The sequence below is a fragment of the Bicyclus anynana genome, chromosome 2, assembly GCF_947172395.1.
Source record: "Bicyclus anynana chromosome 2, ilBicAnyn1.1, whole genome shotgun sequence".
NCBI lineage: Eukaryota > Metazoa > Arthropoda > Insecta > Lepidoptera > Nymphalidae > Bicyclus > Bicyclus anynana.
Window position 1 is genome coordinate 15,103,281 of NC_069084.1, and position 18,813 is coordinate 15,122,093.

The 18,813-nt window shown below is 36.2% G+C and overlaps 3 protein-coding genes across 3 annotated transcripts; 1 reads left to right on the plus strand and 2 right to left on the minus strand.

Moving 5' to 3' along the window:
• Positions 1-767: 767 nt before the first annotated feature.
• LOC112045462 (probable phenylalanine--tRNA ligase, mitochondrial) lies at positions 768-3,915 on the minus strand. Its single transcript, XM_024081642.2, has 3 exons — positions 3,183-3,915; positions 1,922-2,566; positions 768-1,055 (listed from the first exon to the last, which is right to left on the minus strand). Exons 1-3 carry the CDS (start codon positions 3,690-3,692, stop codon positions 888-890), a joined length of 1,323 nt encoding a protein of 440 aa, XP_023937410.2. The 5' UTR covers positions 3,693-3,915; the 3' UTR covers positions 768-887.
• An 87-nt stretch (positions 3,916-4,002) lies between these two features.
• Positions 4,003-11,513, plus strand: LOC112045466 (endonuclease G, mitochondrial). Its single transcript, XM_052886153.1, has 6 exons — positions 4,003-4,527; positions 5,029-5,231; positions 6,808-6,931; positions 8,003-8,115; positions 8,597-8,777; positions 10,059-11,513. The coding sequence occupies exons 1-6, from the start codon at positions 4,324-4,326 to the stop codon at positions 10,152-10,154; spliced, it is 921 nt and encodes a 306-aa protein (XP_052742113.1). The 5' UTR covers positions 4,003-4,323; the 3' UTR covers positions 10,155-11,513.
• A 141-nt stretch (positions 11,514-11,654) lies between these two features.
• Positions 11,655-17,334, minus strand: LOC112045468 (eukaryotic translation initiation factor 2 subunit 1). The gene is made up of 7 exons (XM_024081645.2): positions 17,175-17,334; positions 16,847-17,084; positions 14,371-14,596; positions 13,270-13,502; positions 12,875-12,990; positions 12,488-12,599; positions 11,655-11,797 (listed from the first exon to the last, which is right to left on the minus strand). Exons 2-7 carry the CDS (start codon positions 17,082-17,084, stop codon positions 11,727-11,729), a joined length of 996 nt encoding a protein of 331 aa, XP_023937413.1. The 5' UTR covers positions 17,175-17,334; the 3' UTR covers positions 11,655-11,726.
• Positions 17,335-18,813: the final 1,479 nt, after the last annotated feature.

Consider the following 18,813-nt stretch of genomic DNA (forward strand, 5'->3'; position numbering starts at 1 on the left):
AACGTAGGGTAGGAGTAGGGTAGAGGTAGTTGAAAGTTTACATCGAGTTTCACGCGGACGAAGTCGCGGGCGTCCGCTAGTATCTAATAAAATATAGATGTCTGTCCACAGATTAATGTATACTCAGATGCACAATTATATGACGCGAGTATATTAAAGTGGGCGGATAATTGTACCCTCTGAGTATATTTATAATAGGTACATATATTCCTCCGTAATCTCAATAACTACTGAACTAATTTTCATATTTTCTATCGATGGATAATCGATGAAAATCGTATCGTGAATTTTGCGTATCGACCTTTATTAAATGTGAAAAATTATAAAAAGTAAAAATATTTCATAGTCCATTTTGACGGCCTCTGTGGCGCAGTGGATTTACGAAACGGAGGTCGTGGGTTCGATCCACGGCTGAGCCAATTGAGATTTTCTTAATTCTGGTCTGGCTGGTTGGAGGCTTCGGCCGCGGTTAGTTACCACCCTACCGACAAAGTACTGTACCGCCAAGCGATTTAGCGTTTCGGTACGATGTCGTGTAGAAACCAAAAGGGGTATGGATTTTCATCCTTCTCCTAACAAATTAGCCCGCTTCCATCTTAGATTGCATCATCACTTACCTACCATCAGGTAAGATTGTAGTCAAGGGCAAGTCAAATGATGCTTGCAATACCAGCAGATACGAAGTTTGCCGCATGTAGTATGCGGCAAACAACAAAGAGATGATTCATGATTTGTAGAGTCGGGCTAGTGAAAGTAAAGTATAGTAGTAAAAGTAGAGTATTTGCTAATTTTTGTATTTCATTTGTACATTCTTATTATTTTGATAGAAAGGGGTTGAAATAGGGGTTGAAACTATATTAGGTATATTTTATAAGTAAGTACATTAGCTATCTAATGGCAACATTAAATGCTTTAACAGTCGCTGCGGCGATGTCTTCGTGCACTTTGTTGACTTCTGCTTGAGTCAGCGTTCGCTCCAGATGTCGGTACACGATGCTGTAACACAGGCTGTGCTTCTTCGACTTTGGATGGATGAACTTGTCTTTGAGTTTCACCTGCAGTAAGAATTTAGTTTTTTATTTAGACAGGTTTGATTTGATTGAGAAAACAAAAACACTGAAAATAGGCTAATTTCTATATAAATTAACTAGTAGACGCCTGAGCCTTTAGATATAATTTAAATTTAGTATATTTTCTTTTTAATTTTTATGATATGTAGTTATAGATTTTTAGGTACGTAGTTTTAATATTATTATAAAACTTTATAAAATTGAATGTATTAAAGGTTCTAATACACATAAATTATTAGAATAATAATCTAGATTCACTACAATAAAGATCTGATTTTCTAGTAGACTTGACATCAAACAACTGTTACAATTTTACTAATATTATAATTGCGAAAGTTTGTTTAGTTATTAGTCTTTAACGGCTAAAATTTAAAACCAAGATAGATACTTAATACTTTTTATCCTGAAAAATCCCATGGTTTTTGTGAGATTTGCTAAAAACCGATGGTTATCTTATCCTACTAATATTATAAATGCGAAAGTTTGTATGGATGTTTGTTGAGTGTCTCTTTAACGCTACTGCTGAACCAATTTGGTTGTTTAAACCGAAGATGGATAATATCCTGGATTAACACGTAGGCTACTCTATGTCCCAAAAAAAACCATGGCTTCCCGAGATTCACAAAAAACTGATGATTTTGATGGTATGAATGTTTGTTACTCTTTCACGCCGCGACTACAGAACCAAATTAACTACTTTTTATCCCGCAAAAATCGAAAAATAGTTTCCGCTGGATTTGTGAAAAACTGAAATCCACACGGACGAAGTCGCGGGCGACCGCTAGTAGTATTAAAATGGCTTAATGTGCGAGAAGCATGAGGTATAACTTAAAAAAAAGAATGAGACAAACCTGTTCAATGACATCTCCACCAATATCTCTGACTAGATCATAAAAATCATTACTCATAAAAGTGTCTATTGTCAACGTTGGTGGCAACCAAAACGACAAATCATTTGTACAGTGTGGGTATATAGAGACAGGCTTGTATTCAATACTAGCATTTACATCCCTGTCCTGAAACTGGCTCAAAAACCCATCGTCGGTGCTCCACATTAACCGTATATCTGGGATTTTGTACAAAGCCATTGCAAGCCTTTCCAAACCCAATCCAAAAGCATACGCTATACTATTCGTTGGGCCAGCGTTTGCAAGAATCTCATTCCTCATGATACCACATCCTAGGACCTCCATCCAATTGTTTTCATAATAAATTTCCAATTCCCATGAGGGATGCGTAAACGGAAAGTATGCATCAACCCATCTGTATTTAATATTCTCCCCAAATAATACTTTCACCATGCCAATGAGATGGTTTTTTAGTTGTCCCTCCATCAATTTTGTTGCTTCTAACGTGTGACAGCTCTGTTTGGATGGGTCTGAGATTGAGTTAGTGAATGTGTGTGGATTTGTTGGATCATAGTTTGGTTCAAATATGTTTAGATCAGGATGGTTCACAAACAGGTGCTCTTTGCGCTGGAGTCTGACAGCATCAACCTATAAGATAATAACAAAACTCTTATTGATTGTATTAAATAGTTTTATTTTACCTTGAAACTAAAAATAGTCAAAACTCATATTCCTCTTCCTTAAATTTTATCCTTAGACAATCTGAAAATTACTCTTTTTTATTATTTTATTCTATTAGAAGTTAGCCATTAACTACAATCTCACTTGACGTTAAGTGACAATGAAGATGCAGCTGGCTTATTTGGAAGAGGCAAAAGTTCATTCTACCCATACCTGTGATAGTTGCTACTTGTCATCATACTGGAACACTAAATTACTTGACATCAATGATATTAAATGCTATTAGATGTGTTGCTAGCGCATGAAAAATAAGGCGCTCAAGAGAGGAAATTGAACTCAATGTTAGTTATGGTTAATAACAATCATTATTTTAACAAATAATACCTAAATATCATCTACAATGTCCAGTTGAGTGAATTACTTTTTGTGGTTATTTTGTAGGGACAAAACCAATCTATAGTATAAAATTATCATTGCTTGATGGTACATTTTTGATGATTAGGTGGTAACAAGCCGATCACAGACGACTGTCAAATTAAATTACTATTAATAAATAAAGTTTTACTAATACAAGTACACTCACTTGATGGAACACGGGAAAATGTGTGGAGTCAATTTCATCTCGTCGGTACACATCTCCAATCATTAGAAAGTTATCCAACCCTGATCTGAGCAACTCGCTCTGATGCGCCGTCATGTGCGCTCGTAAAAGCACAGAAGCATTAATGTAGTAACAGTCAGATTTCGCTCTACTAGGATGGTCTTCTGGTATCAATAAATCGTCAAAGTTCTGCCTTGTACTCACTATGGGTGACAAATTATCGTACACACTGAATACCGGATTGCCTCCATGAGTAAATGAGGCGTAGAAATAATTAACTATACGTTGACGAACTAGGGAAAGAGGATTGTCTTTTTTCAAATGTAAATTCCTATTTATGTACGACGTTATTTTTGGTGTTATGTTTGTATAATCGTCCGCACGATATTCCTTTCCGTTTACTTGCACGGTAGTTACAGATTTCAGTGCTGTGCTATATGTTTTGTTTAGCAAAGTTAAGTAGAATCGGTTGGTTCGAAGTAAAATCTTCATGATTTAAATTAGGTTTGATCTTTGGAAATTATTGACTTGTTAAGGCCATCATTGAAATATCTACCGATAAAAGATAGCACTCTTAAATTACTATATTTTAAAGTATTAATTGTCGATAAAAACCAATTCAATACTTATTTTTTTTCTTTTTGGTTTTTGTTGATTTATTTAATTTTTTTTACCGTATTGACTTTGACAGTTTGCCTTTGCCTACCTTCATTTGTGGTCTGTGTTGCCTACTGAGTGCTGTCACTGTCACCTTTGACCTTTGATATTAGTGAACGTTTAGAAATCATGGGTGGGCCCAGGTAAAATAAGGAAGTAAGAATCCAAAAAAAAATGTTGAGAATCAAATATACAACTACGAGATCGATAACTTCAGAAACTGTTACAATTTACTTAAAAATAAGTGTAAACTTAACAAATAAAGCAATTTAGTTAATTATTTAAAAAAAAAAACTACTTTATTTCTAAACTTGAATACTGATAAAACCAAACGTCCTTGAAAAAAACTGATAACAACTGTCAACAAACAGCTGAATTTAAATGACATAATTACCTAACATATAACCTCTAAGTGGAATATTTATCCCCAATTTTAAACAATATTTAAAAAATAAACAGATGTGCAATGATTTCGAAGCGACTGTTACATGTAGCTCAACTAAGTGCTATAGGTTTAGCGGGATATTATATAGGACAAATCGATAAAGCCGACAGTAATGATTCTGTGATAGTAAACGGAAAACCCATCAGTAGGAAACCAGGATTACCGATATTCGGAACTGTTTCAGCAGCAACGCCATTCACTGATAGTGGCACTCCTAAAGATAGGGTATGTTTAATTGAAAATTGTTTTAAAATTTCAAATTTTCATTCATTACTAACAGTATAGTCTAGCTCCTAGGTTATGGGGGCATCCGAGAAGTCCAAGGTTCGATCCTGCCATCCACGACTGTTGTGTGAGAATCCATGGAATGCTAAGATAAATGTCTCTTTCATGTCTCACCTAGGCTTGAAGTAGTGGTGTGCACAAGGTGATTAAATAGCGTCGGCATTATGAAGACAAATTGTATAGAACGGAAAATTCCTACTTGAAGATAAACTTCAACAAGACAAGTTCCTACTGAATCCCCAGTGCATTTTCACTTCTATAAAGTTCACACCACTGACTAGAAACTTGTAAAAAAATGTCCATTAAAAATTTTGTACCTAAATTACTGCTTTAGTAAGAGAATACTGCTCAATAGTTGTACCTTATATGCTGTATTATTTAAGTGGGTTTGCAAAAATTGGTTTCCCTCATGTAAAAAAACTAATTTGTCTTTTTGTATAGGTGTCACAGATAATGAAATATGGTTTTCCCAGTTTGGACCATGTTCGCTCATACGACGACTTTGTACTGTCATACGATCGTCGCAACAGGGTGCCACACTGGGTGTTTGAACATCTCACCAGAGAACATGTGAAGAAGAATGATGCAGTTGATAGAAGCAAATGTGATTTTACTCCAGATGAAAGTATTCATACATTTTTTAGGTAAAGTAAGCTTCTCACACAATGTAGTTTTTTTACCTGCCATAGCAGCACAGTGGATGACTCTGCTTCCTACATCCACAGCCTTGGGTTTGATTCCCACAACTGAAAAATATTTGACCATAATAATAAGTAATTTTACATAAGTATTTATATCTATACTAATATTATAAAGAGGTAAAGTTTGTAAGTTTGTAAGTTTGTCACATTTTTTAAATGGGGTAATCTTCGGAACTACTGGTCCGATTTCAAAAATTCTTTCACCAGTAGAATGCTACATTATCGGGGAGTGCTATAGGCTATATTTTATATTGGTATCATATATATTAGCCGAGTTATCACAGTTTTTGTCATACAGGTCGGACCGAAATTCATCATAAACAGACTTATGCGCATGCGCTGCCTTATCCATTGTGTAAAATTGAAATAAATGTATGGAGGCTTTATGTACCTTTAAAAGTTCTACAAAAAAGTCCGCGACACCATATATCTATCTTCTATATTTTAGCAGATATAGCACATTTAGTGTTTTAAAAAATATTAATTTTATATACTTAGGTTTACGTAATTTTTTCTACTACTAAACTTAAATCCTTATCAAAATAAATTATTTAATAATCACAAGGATATTATGGAGATAAGATTTGCCCTTTACAGTATGTTAATTAGTTAAATAGTTTCGGAGATAATACAAGATTTCTAAATGCACGCAGAAATTCCGCTATATGACGCCCCGCGCTTTCATTTACGTAGTTGCCGTTCCCGTGTGAATATGGGGATCAAACATAGCCTATGATACTCGCAAATAACGTAGATTTCTATTGGTAAAACAATTTTCCAAATCGATCCAGTAGGTCCAGAGATTACCTCCTACAACCACACAAACTTTACCTCTTTATATTATTAGCATAGATGTCTCTATTTTCCTTGGTCATTGCACCACTCTCGAAGGGCTGGACCGATTTTGCTAAGGGTAGGGGTAAGGTAGGGAAGGTATAGGGTAGGTTAGGGTAGGGGTTGTGTAAAGATAGAGATTTTATAGAGTAGGGTAGGGTACGGGTAGGGAAGCGTAGGGGTAGTGTTGGGGTAGGGTAGGGGTAGGGCCGGGGTAGGGTAGGGGTAGAGGTAGGGTAGAGGTACGGGTAGGATAGGGAAGTGGTAGGGTAGGGGTAGGATAGGTGTGAGATAGGGGTACGGGTGGGATAGGGTACGGGCAGGGTAGGGGTAGGATGGGTGTAGGGTGTAGGTAAGATAGGGGTAGGGTAGGGGTAGGGGTAGGGTAGCGGTAGGGTCGGGGTAGGGGTTGGGTAAGGTAGGGGTAAGGTTGGGGTAGTGGTAGGGTAGGGGTAGGGCAGGGGTAGTAGTAAAGTTGACATCGAATTTCACGCGGACGAAGTCGCGGGCGTCCGCTAGTGCAGTATATAAATTTTGATTATTATAATTCTGAGAGGAGACTCGAGCTCAGCAGTAAGCCGAATATGGGTTGATAATGATGATGATGATATAAATTAAAAAATAAATCAGTTTTTATATTCTATCAAATTCAATAGGTTAAATGCATGATCTTTATGATTTTCAGATCTCAAAACAGTGACTACAAACACTCCGGCTTTGACCGAGGGCACATGGCAGCGGCGGGCAACCACCGCCTCGCGCAAAAGCATGTTGAGCAGACATTCTTTCTGACAAATATGGCTCCACAAGTAAGTGCCTACACTTCTCTTTTTTAATTAATCTTGATATATAAATGCAAAAGGTCACTCATCACGCAATTTCCTTGATATACAAGAATGAAATTTGGTAGAGAGTTAGTTTACAGATAGTGGACATACGCTAAGAACGAATTTTGCAAGAGGGTCAGATTAACGAGATTGATTAAGGGTGAACAAAGACTCCAGTGTCTACTAGTTTCTTTTATTTTCTTCAAATGAGCCCTTGACTACAATCTCACCCTGATGTTAAGTGAAAATGCAATCTAAGATGCATGATATATATACAACTAAATAGTCTTATGAAATGAAATGAAATTAATTTTTATTTGCCTAATACACAAACACAAATGGTGTTTTACAAGTGTAATTAAGTTGCAGTGTATTACCATTAACATGGTGTGCAAATTTTACAATTTTATAAAGGACTGTTCAAGTAATATTATTTACTTACAATGTTATAATTGTTACAAATAAAATAAATACAATTAAGATTGACATTTAAATATACATAATTGAAATTAAATTATACGAAAATATGTCCAAATGAAATTTCGATCTACCGCAGAGAGACATGTTATTTTAATAGTCAGATATAATAGAAATTATAAGAAAATCATACATTAATATTAGATTACACAAAATAAATCAAATTAAAATTTATCTAGCGAAAAACTCGTCTAATGAGTAGAACGATTTATTACACAGCCAACGAAACAGATTTGTTTTAAAATTTCGAGTAGTTTGGCTCTTTAAATCTGCATCTAATTTATTGTATATTTTGATGCATAATAATTCTTAAAAACCAAGGTGCAAAATATTCATATGATTCATATGATACAAATATTCATATGATGATAAAGGTTTTTTAGATTTGCAGAGTTTCATAGTTAACAGGAAGAAACATACCTAAATGTTTTTAGTGGCTTATATGGCCGGTTTTATCTTTTTTAATAAGCGTGAAAAATCACCTTTTTTAGTTGTCAAAAACAGCTTAAAAAGGTGATTTTTATAAATATAACAATAGTCATTATTAAACATACCATGAACACATATTGTTTTTAGGTGGGTGAAGGATTCAACAGACACGCATGGAACACCTTAGAGAAGCACGTGAGGAAGCTGACGAAGGTTTACGACAACGTATACTGTTGCACAGGGCCCTTGTATCTTCCTAGGTAATCAAACAAAGTATAGTTCTAACTATTTCGAATTAGAACCGGGTTCGAATCCTGGGTCGGGTTTAGAGATACTGAGTTTTCTTTCTTAAAATAAATTATTTTTGATTACTCCCCCTTATAAGTGCTGGAATGGCATGGTATATGGGAACCCCATTGGTTGACCCTACATTAGGTAGACCAACAACAGCATTTTTTTAAAATCCAAAATCCACACCCATATCGGTTTCTACCGAACGCTAAATCGCTTGGCGGTACGTCTTTGCTGGAAGGCTGGTAACTACTCACGGACGAAGCCTCTCACCAGCCAGACCTGGACCAATTAAGAAAACCTCAATCAGCCCAGCCGGGGATCGAACCCAGGTCCTCAGTCTTTCCACCGCCACGGAGGTTGTCAAAAACTGTGGTCTTTGTTGTCCAGTCCAGTCCAGACTATTAGAAGTCAATCGGCTATATTTAAGGCTAAGTCGTATTGTTTTAGGAGAGAACCTGATGGTAAGTTCTATGTGAAGTACCAAGTGATTGGCGCCAACACGGTGGCAGTGCCCACGCATTTCTACAAGGTGGTGGTGGCGGAGGGTGCCGACGGAAAACTTGACATGGAGGCCTATGTCATGCCCAATCAGAAGCTGCCTGATGATACACCTGTCTCTACTTATATGGTACGTTGAATTTTTTTACAAGTTAACTCTTGACTGCAATCTCACCTGTAATCATGATGGTAAGTGACGATGCAATCTAAGATGGAAGCGGGCTAACTTGTTAAGAGGAGGATGAAAATACACACCCCTTTCGGTTTCTACACGACATCGTACCGGAACGCTAAATCGCTTGGCGGTACGTCTTTGTCGGTAGAGTGGTAACTAGCCACGGCCGAAACCTCCCACCAGCCAAAATCATCACGATCATCACGATCTTCTTCAGCATTATCCTTTTTTTATATCTGGCTATAAGTTTTGACGATCTCTTTGGCGTGATTGGTAGTGTTGTGGTTCCTAAAAAAACAGAACCTGGGTTCGATTTAGGATTTTATATTTTCTAAATTGGCTCAAATCTGGTAGGCATCGGCCGTAGTTTAGAGGTATGGGTAGAACTTATACCTCATCCAATCATCCTCATCATCATCAGGTGAGATCGCTGTGAAGGGCTACATCATCATCATCATCATATCAGCCGATGGACGTCCACTGTAGGGCATAGGCCTTTTGTAGGGACTTCCAAACATCACGATCCTGAGCCGCCTGCATCCAGCCAATCCCTGCGACTCGCTTGATGTCGTCCTCCTTGGATAAAAAAAATTAACCAACCATTGAAAAAAAATCAAAAAGCTATCACTTAGAAACATAGTGTTAGCAGTAACATTCAAGAAACACGTCCTACAAAGTACTAGATCCATCTAAGACATAGTTGTTAGTTCAGTATTGATTTAACTGCCTGAGCCAAGTATTGTGCTTGTAATTACACCGCCAACCTTATAAACAGCAATACTGATGACAGTGCCTTACACAAATGACAATAAGACCGCCATTACCAAATGAAAGCGCCATTAAGACATTGACGCCGCGTCTACGGGACTTGTTTCGTGGCGCGGAGTATACAGTCAACACCGGCCGCCATTACAGTAGTTACAGTAGAATACTTTCCTAAAGTTGTGAAATATTTAGCTGTAGCATAATTTAACAATTTGCAATGATGAAAATGTGAAATGTAAAATAGCCAAACAGTTGCGGAGATTTGTTGGCACAGACTAATTGATCAGCATAAAAGTTATATGGCGTTGAACATATATAAACTATAATTTGTGCCATATATGACCCAAATTCGTTTAGCTATTTTTGTCTGGCTGACTAACAAATATTTTAAGATTAATCTCCATATTTATAATACTAATAGGATTGTATACTGTTTTAGTGGTATTTAAATAAATCACCTATCTTTTCCAGGTACCTCCGGAAACTATAGAAAAGGCTGCAGGTTTATTATTTTTTGATAAACTCCAAAGAAGTAAATTGAATAGGATAAATGGAAAAAAGATTTGAATTTGAAGAAATAAATTTAGAGAAATTATTTTAGACTTTAGATTGGACCACAATCCGTGACATTAATGTTGCCAGTTCTATCTAATATTTTGACAGCAATACAATTGCTGTCAAAATATTTGTCACGAAATATGTGCCAAGTATGGAACATGCTGAACTAGTTCTTCTTCTGAATAAAGTGCTTTGGGGTGATTAAGATAATGGATTTCAAAAATTGTGAATATTTATTACCAAGGAATTCTTGTACAACAAGCCATAACATTTTGGCCTTTTTAACTTCTGTGCGCCTAGTGGGAGTTTTCAATATTTTCATACTGTTACTATCGCGTTGCCGTAAACGCGAATTTATATGGAATTGAAACAGTTGTGCAGTAGTGCCACTAGATGGCGCTGTTTCAATTCCTTAGAAATTCGCGTTTACGTTAACGCGATAGTAACAGTATCAAACTGCCACTAGGCCCTCAGATGGTATCCATTTTCGTTTTTATTCCGATTAAAGTACCAAACTTTATTTCGATAATTTTAGAGAAGAGCCTATAATATATTGGAGACGTGAATCAAATACTGCAATGTTAATTTAGTTGATGTTTCTATTTGTACATTTAACATAGATTGTTATTATACAGGATGCTGGGGAGTATTTCCCATAACTTCAAGGTGTTGATTATTGACGAGTCCATATAGAGGAGCCGAACTGCATAACTAATACTTTTCTAACTAAAAATTAATAACTTTTTATGTTTTCATACAAAGTAATTCAAATAATTCCGACTACCCATGTAACACACGCTTTTATCTATCCTTGCATTTTAAAATTTGGCTATCTATGGGACAAATTTTAAAATCTATTTACAAAAGAAATATTATTTATTCCAAAAATATTAATTTTAGAACACATGTTCTTTGAACATTTTTAATTAGTTTTCGGTAAAAACATTTTTAATTAGTTTTCGGTAAAGAATATAACCCCAGAGTTATGGCAAATACTCCCGAGCACCCTGTATATGTAGTTATAAATATGTACAGATGATAAGACAATAATGTGATTTTTAATTTAATTTAATCCTTCTGACATTGTAGATTTTATTCTAAATGATAATATAATTCAGACATTAAAATTAATAAAGAAGAGATTTCTAATTACTCAATGTGTTCATATTTTCTTGACTTTATATCAAAAATAAACGAAAATATTGTTTTACTTACTAATGCTTTGATAATATATTAAAGGCTTAGCACAACACATTATCACATATAAATGTATTAGTTTTAAGTTATTATGTAGTGTGTTTAAAAAAAAATGTATTATTGTGTTGTGATAACAAACAAATTATTTCTATTCTATTCTATATGGTCAGTTTTCTTAAAAGGAAGCCAGTTTATCTTAAAACTAGCACTGAAGTTCCGAAGGAATATCTTTTAAGCCTATAGTCCTCACCGCTATGGGAATGATGTTCCACGATGTTTCGCTAAAAGGTGTAGTTATTAAAAAAACACATGTATGTATAAAACGTGTATAATATATATTTAAGAGGAAGGTATACATAATATGAGTAGAGCAAGGGCAGGTGTTTAGTTGTCGTCTTCTTCGTCTGAGGCCCCGTTCTGTTGCGGTTCATCGTCCATGCCAGCGTCACCCATTCCTGAGAAATTCCATTATTTTAGTAAAGTATTATTCTGAGACTTAAAATTCTATTCTTACGTACATTTCATCATCATAATCAGCCTTTTTTAAATGCTCATTTAATACCTGGTCTCTCTCCTTATAGGAGGTTGTACAAAAGATATTAAATATAAAAAAGCGAGTGTGCCAGCACACAACTGAAGTAAAACTTCTTTAGCTCTCCCTCTGAACGTTCTTACGCCCGATTACACTTTTGATTATATAATGATTTATTTATTTTGCTATCCTCCGCGAAAAGCCGACGAACCCTTGCGACAACATCGCCCAGGTCCGACAAAATCTCTCTACGTACGTTTCACCCCTACAACTCAACATCTCCTGAGGATGCTCTGGTTTCATGATTATATGTATAGGATAATGATGATAATGATTTATTTATGATAGCAAAATAAATAAATCATTATATAATCATGATGAACTTCCGCAAAGTAACGCCTGCTTCTATCCAATATACACTTTTTGTAACTCATTCATCAACTTACTCCTCAAATCAAGCTTGCGTAAAGAAGTTTTACTTCAAAAATGGACATTAACTGATCGATTGGCGACCTCTGCATTCTTGGGCGCGCCCCATCTGCCGCTCCAGCTCAGCCTCGTCTATCGCGTACCACTAAGGCTGTACACATTTGACAGTCACAAGAGTCCTAACCTTGGTCTTCGTCCTCGTCGGCCGAGTCTCCAGCGACTTCAGCATTCTCGGCCTCGGCGCGCTCCATCTGCCGCGCCAGCTCGGCCTCGTCCGTCGCCGTCACCACTTTAGGCTGTACATAATAATACAACATAAATCACTAGCAAAGTCGAATAATTATCAATTATTAAATAGTTTAATAATTGTTTGAAATTCAAAGGTATTTTACAATAAAGACATACCGTATTTTACGGTAAGAGCTGATGGACTCATCACCGAGGGGTGGTGGTTCGATCCCCGCCCCCTTGGTCTATTGTCGTACCCACTCCTAGCACAGTCTTTCCTGACTAGTTGAAGGGAAATGGGAATATTGGTCATACTTTAAGTCCATAAATACAATGTACATACCGCCATTTGCACATTGAACACTCCCCCAGCCGTAGTGATGGTCTCCTCTATTTTGTCAATGGCATCTTGAAGTGCTTTGAGCCCATCTGTTTTTTCAGGTGTTGACGTTGTCATTACTGGAAAACCATAATATAGTAGATTTTATTAATTTAGTGGATTCATATATAGTCCGGTAAGTTCGTTGATAACACTCCCATGATATGCGGGCGACGGCCGGAAAGACTACGCGGGTGTGAAATCGTGCGTGCGGGGAAGTGACGTGCATCAATCGTGGGTTTTTCATTCATTGCTACACACCTCCCGTTCCGAGCGTAACATCGGGAGTATTACAAGTGTTCTTAGCACTATTAATTATTATTATTACTAGTTAATTATTTATCATTATTCGTTCTTACCATACAGAGGTGGGGCAATCAAGTTGATCTTAATGGGCATTTCCATAGTCGACAGTGCAAGGCCAGCCTTGAGAGCTGCTTTGACGGCGTCAATGCCTTCATAGCCGTAGCAAGCACATTCAATGTCAGCACGAATTTTGACAGCTTGCGATGTAAGCTTCCTCTTGATATTGGCAAGGAGTACTTCCTTTGTTTTCTCATCCAGACCACATTCGTTCAGGACTGATGGGTCCCTAAAAAGCAAAATACCTAGCTTAGTAGCCTTCTTCTAGGTAAAATCTTAGATCTAGGGATTTTATACTTGTCCTTTGGATTATTGTCTCATTGGTCCAGCTATTTCAGCTTCAGACAATGAGGTCCAGGGTTTGAATCCTGGGTCAGAACAACAAAAAAAATATGTATATCTCCTGCATACATGACTAATCTCAATTACAGATTGGCCACGGCCAAAAAAGGGGATATTAGTTTTTTTATTATATCCATTCCTACATATATATGGAGCTCTCGGGAAGTTCTGGGGAAAGTTGCTTCTAACTGCCAAATCTCCCTAAAACTACTCTGATCATAGTCTGTTGACTGATCGCATGAGAATAATAAAACAAAAAAAAAAATTATTCATTCCTAGCACACGTTTTGTGCTCAGTTGGGAGGGAAAGAGAAATGTTGGTAACTTTTTTCTTGTTCTTGGGTTATTTTACTCTTAGTCATTGTGTTGGCTGTAGTGTAGTTCCTATGGTCCCTGCTGTAGTCAATCTAACCAGCCAAGCTTGTCCTAGAAGATTAGCAAGCCACTCAGGTCATCAGATATTGGTCATAATAAAAAGAATCAGACATATGTAAACTGGACTGTTTTCCATACATAATTGATCACATTATAACTCTAAATAAAGAATATAATGAAATAGATTTTAAATGAAAATAACAGCTACAAAGTGCATACAATGAATTTAGAAATGCAAAATGAGTGGTTGTTCATATGTAAGTTATGCATCCCAGCAGTAATAGTGGGCTTTCTGACTGGTCTGAGACGGTCCATTCTTTTTTAATTTCCCCAAAAATTGGGCTTAAAGAAAAAAAATCTAGTATGTCCAAAAAACTTACACAGCAGCCTGTTTAAAGTAGTCATAAGCGGATGCTTTCTTGTACTTCTCCTCAAACCGCCATGCAGTCTGCTTGTACAGCTCCTCCAGTTGCTCCGAGCTCTGGTAGCGCAGCAGCTCGGCAACATGTCGCAGAATAGAGTTCACTGCTTTGGCTTTAGCGTACCTCTCTGTACACTTATCTATGTCTTCTGCTGAGACACGACGTTTTGACAAATCTATGTAACCTGTAATTGTAACAAATTGCAATTTACTAACCTTGCTTTATTTATTTACGACCAACAGTTTTTACAAATGTCATGGAAACCATAGATTTTTATGGGATAAATGTCCAATTTACTCTTTATAATATTTCAGTGATTTATGTGTGTAAAGGTAACTGATATGCTTACATTCTTATATATACTAATATTATAAAGCTGAAGTTTGCTTTACTATTAACATACTCTTAATTTATATACAATTTAAAAAACAGTCATCATCCCTATTTGAGGTACTCTATTATGAAGATGTGAGTGACCCTTCCAATCCAGAGAATGAGAAGAGAATCCAGGAGTTACATCCAACTAACAAGTGCATTGCTGTTCCTATTGCCTCGCCACAAGACTGACTTGTACTAGCCAACACCCTACAATAAGATTCACATACTTTCAATAGGGATGATGACATTTTTTTTAATTGTATATAAATTAAGAGTATACTAATAGAAAAGCAATTTTGTAAAAGTAACAAGGTATCTGCGATCATTACTTTCAGAGCTACAGGGATTTAAAGGGTCAGATTTGCGGCGCTGCCGCGGATCCCTGAAAAACGCTCCATACAAAATGGTACGATTTAGTGACGTAGTTGGCTCGCTGATCGTTAGGTTTGTATGGGCGTTCAAACAAAATTACTAATATCTTTGTTATTTGTGCATTTATGTTTATAGTTCATATATTAAAAAATGTCACATTTAATGTAAGGAAGCTAAAACTGTATGAATTTTCATCTAATTACGATAAAAAAAATTTAATTGATTTTGAAATTTTATAATCTTATTTATTTTGTAAATATCCAGACAATCTTTGCTTTTTATGTATAAATTAGTTAACATTCACCTTATTTACCTGAATGCATCATAAAAATCAATATATTCAAACCTAGTCATCATCCCCATTCTTGTGAGAATATGGGGATAAAATGTATAGGCAACACTCTCAAATAACGAAGCTTGCTAGTAGTAATATAATTTTTAAAATTGATTCAGTAGAACCAGAGATTACCTCTTACAACACAATCTTTACCTCTTTATAATTTACTAGCGGACGCCCGCTACTTCGTCCGCGTAAATTTCGATGTCAACTTTACTACTACCCCTACCCCTACGCTACCACTACCCCAACCCTACCCCTACCCCTACCCTACCCCAAATCTACCCCTACCCTACCTACTCCCTACCCTACCCTCCCCGTACCCTATCCCTTTCCTACCCCTATCCCACCCGTACCCCTATCTCACGCCTATCCTACCCCTACCCTACCACTTCCCTATCCTACCCGTACCTCTACCCTACCACTACCCTACCTCTACCCCTACCCTACCACTACCCTAAACCCGGCCCTAAACCTGTAACTTCTCTATCTTACTCCTACCCTTAGCAAAATCGGTCCAGTCCTTCGAGAGTGGACTAAGAGAAATAGAGACTTCTATGCTAATAATATAAAGAGGTAAAGTTTGTGTGGTTGTAGGAGGCAATCTCTGGATCTCCTGGACCGATTTGGAAAATTGTTTTACCAATAGAAAGCTACGTTATTTGTGAGTGTCATAGGCTATGTTTGATCCCCATATTCACACGGGAACGGGAACTACGTAAATGAAAGCGCCGGGCTTCATATAACGGAATTTCTGCGTCTTTTAGAAATTTTGTATTATCTCCGAAACTATTTAAGCAATTAACATACTGTAAAGGGCAAATCTTATCTCCATAATATCCTTGTAATTATTAAATAATTTATTTTAATAAGGATTAAAGTTTAGTTGTATAAATAATGACGTAAACCTAAGTATATAAAATTAATAATTTTTAAAACACAAATGGTAATATATAATATGCTAATATATAAAAGATAGATATATGGTCTCGCGAACTTTTTTGTAGAACTTTTAAAGATACATAGTCTCCATACAATAATTTCAATTTTACACTATAGTTAAGGCAGCGCGTGCGAATAAGTCTATTTAAGAGGATTTTCAGTCCAACCTGTATGACAAAAACTGTGATAACTCGGCTAATATATATGATACCAAAATAAAATATATATATATATATATAGCACTCCCTGATAATGTAGCATTCTACTGGTGAAAGAATTTTTGAAATCGGACCAGTAGTTCCAAAGATTACCCCATTTAAAAAATGTGACAAACTTACAAACTTTACCTCTTTATAATATTAGTATAGATTAGTATAAATCACTGCATCTTAATTGATAACTTACCCTTTTCTTTATCCACTCTAATAACCACAACAGGCTCAGTTTTCCCCACTCTGATCAATTTATTAATTGACCGAATACGTCTCCTCGACAACTCAGATAGCAGAATCATGCCCTCGATATTGTTATACTCCAACAAGTGGACATAGGCCCCCATCTCTGCGATAGATCTCACGTTAACCATGACCACATCCTCAACTTCAGGGTATTTCTCCTGGTAAAACCTGCACGACAACGGCATCTGAAAGTTGATGAAACATAACCTTAATGTTTAAATAATTCATGTATATATCAAAACGTCTGTGATATCCATTGGAATATAAAGCAGCACCTCTTTGTTGGGTTTTTATATCTTTGTTTAACACTGATAAATGAATTAATAAAATGACGAAATATTCGATTTGTTCACGTTGAACACCAAACTTGACAAGTCAACTGTCAAAAGTTCAAAACGTCCGAGACTTTAAGTATGTGTCAAATTGTTAACCACAGAGTAATAGATACCACAGATTAATAGATACAACAATATGTCAACGAACCTTTTTTTCACCCCCCCCGAGTTCTTGCCTTTTTGCCTTCGTACTGTTTTTGTTTGAGAGATACAAAGCAAAGAGTTTATACTCCAAGGAGAAGAAGTGAAGGTACATACACGAAAACGTTGTACATTTCGTCGTTACTATTTCCGCAAACGGATTATTTTAAAACTAAAACAGCGGCAATTTTAAATGGAGCTTTTCGCTTTTAATTTTTATTTCATCGATGTACTCCTCCAGTCCTCATTTAAATGAGTTAAAAAGATGTCTTGGTTGTTCTAAGACATCTTTCTCATCTTTTACGAACTGCTTTAGTAGCCCGTTAAGTAGGTACATTTCACTAGAACTTATTTTAACTTGTCTAATCTATACGAGTATGATGACGTATGATAAAAGAATGTGTATTTAACTCAGTCAATTTCAGTAATGGAAAGATTTATCAATAATGGTTACCAATAATTTAATCTTTTGAAAATAACGATATTAGAAAATAATATGTCGAACGTAGTTACAAAGTAGATATCTTTTCATTTATTCATTCTAATGGTAACCGCTATGAGTTGAATTGGAATGCATTTTTAATTGGATCATTTATGTAAATAGCTTATGGACCTAGAGACTGCAATAGCTAGACATACATCATTTAAGAAGGCTAAAAGTTCGTCAGCCTATGCCCTTATATAGAGTTACCAGAGTGAGTCTTTACAAGCAACGCACTGAAGCTGGTGAAACTCATTAATAAAAAAACATACGTCAAGCGTCTTCTTGACAACCGCATATAAAAAAACTTTTTTCTTAGTATTTCAAAATTTAACACTAACAACAGTTACATAAAATAGTAATTAATATTAATTATCAATAAAAAAGACTCCATCTAATTTCTTTAGTTTTTGTGAACAGTTTTTACTGAACAGCCATAAGACGCCATTTTTCTTGAATATTATTGAGAACTACTATGGACCTTGGTGGTGGAAAATAAAAAAAAAACTTAAAAATATGCTTTTTATTTGGACGGTTGAGGGTCTGGACCCTTTAAACATGCTACCTTCCGAAGTCACCACAGTCCAAAGAGCATAATTGCCTACAGTAGGTACTTAACCATGGTGGAGCATCATCATTTCATCATTGTTATCAACCCATATTCGGCTCACTGCTTAAATGAGAAGAATTAGGCCATATAGTCCAATAGGCTGATCCAATGCGGATTGGCAGACTTCACATACGCAGAGAATTCAGAAAATTCTCTGAGATGCAGGTTTCCTCACGTTTTCCTTCACCGTTTAAGACACGCGATATTTACGAGTAATTCCTTAAACTGCACGTAACTGTAAAGTTGGAGGTGCATGCCCGGATCGGATTCGAACCCACCTTCGAATCGGAGGCAGAGGTCATATCCACTGGGCTATCACGACTCTCGATGGTGGAGAAATTTTTGGC